The following is a 1,360-nucleotide window of genomic DNA, read 5'->3' as shown; positions in this document are numbered from 1 at the left end:
CGCATTCCGTTGTTGTAGATCACTTTAGCAGGATCGAGACTAATCCCTTCTTTTTGGTAGACGTCTGCAATAAATTGGGCTTTTTCTTGGTCAGTGCGGCATTCCGAAGGGTAACCACTACTTTCCATTTTAGTTTTTAAGTAGTGGTCAATGTATCCCGTGAACAACCCTCCCGTTTTGGTCTGAGTGTCGTACTGACTCCATTTTTCTTCGGCCCAATGCCACACTTCGAAGACTTGAATGACTTTATATCCCAGAGAAGCGGCTTTCTTCAGTTCGAGGGACACGTAGGTGCCGACCAAGGCTCTTTCGTCGTCGGAATGGGCACAGGGCACGTATTCGCTAATCTCAGACTCCTGCATATTCTCCATAATACAGGAACGACAGAGTGGAAACGTGGTTTTGTTGTTCCATCTGAAAGGCAGAACGGGGTGGTAGAGTCGTCTCGGTGGTACGACTTTACATTGTATCAATCCCTCGTACTGTTGCCAGTTCTGTTGATCTGGTGAAACGACGATCTCGGGTTCGTTGATAGGGAACCTACCATATTTGCAAATGTATGGATACAAGGATACCACGTCCAAGTATCGGATTTCTTCGTTCTCTTTAGGCACGGCCATCAGTTGGATGGCATTGGTCCTTCCGCCGAAAAAAGCGTCTCGGGGAAAGAGTGGTTCGGGATTTGGCCATCCGTTGGTTTCCAAAGCGTGGAAAAATTCCTCCATGTCTTGGTTGGTCCGTCTCCGCGATTCCACCTGACACTCCCAAACGGTCACGAGGTCCCTCAGACCGAGCTTGGTTTTCAAATCATCGAGTCGTTGCATGGTTTGAGCGTACAATTTTCTCATGGTTCGTGAGGGGTCGTAAGGGTGGAAATGTTTGACGTCTTGAACGGGTCCAGGATAGCACGTGGGACAACCGTGGAAGGCACAACCAAAAAATTCGTAGGCGACGTTGTTGTCCCGATCATAACCATCCAAACTGTACGGTCCAACTTTTATTTCTCCTCCATTGCCTGCGTGCCTGATGTTGGGTTTGGTCGTTCCGTTCCGTAATGAGGCTAAAAATCGAGTATGTTGTTCCCATTCTAACCATCTCAATGCTTTGTTGGACTGCTGTCGGGGTTGGAATCGCCGCCAATCTGTACCCATTCCGGAATTCTGCATCAATGCTCTAGGAATGATGGAAATAGTGTCCAGGGGCAAATAATGCGTTCGGTACACTCGATTACACGCCGCTGCCAACGTCATGCTCGAGGCTAATGGATCGATTCCGGTGTCGTTAAGGAAGATGCGACGAAACTCTCCACAGCTTCTTCTCAAAATATCGACGTCGCTCTGGCAATAGGCTAGAATTCTCT

The 1,360-nt window shown here is 48.3% G+C and overlaps 1 protein-coding gene across 1 annotated transcript in view; it reads right to left on the bottom strand.

The window, feature by feature from the left end:
* LOTGIDRAFT_176516 (hypothetical protein) overlaps nucleotides 1-1,250 on the bottom strand; it is a gene marked incomplete at both ends in the record, with an annotated part of 8,368 nt that extends 7,118 nt beyond the window's left edge. The window contains one exon of the mRNA XM_009052026.1: nucleotides 200-1,250. Coding sequence (XP_009050274.1) covers nucleotides 200-1,250 — 1,051 coding nt within the window. The remainder of the gene's footprint in view (nucleotides 1-199) is intronic.
* Nucleotides 1,251-1,360: the final 110 nt, after the last annotated feature.

The sequence above is a fragment of the Lottia gigantea genome (genome assembly GCF_000327385.1).
Source record: "Lottia gigantea unplaced genomic scaffold LOTGIsca_1788, whole genome shotgun sequence".
NCBI classification, from domain to species: Eukaryota; Metazoa; Mollusca; class Gastropoda; family Lottiidae; genus Lottia; species Lottia gigantea.
This window is presented reverse-complemented; position numbering and strand designations above follow the sequence as displayed.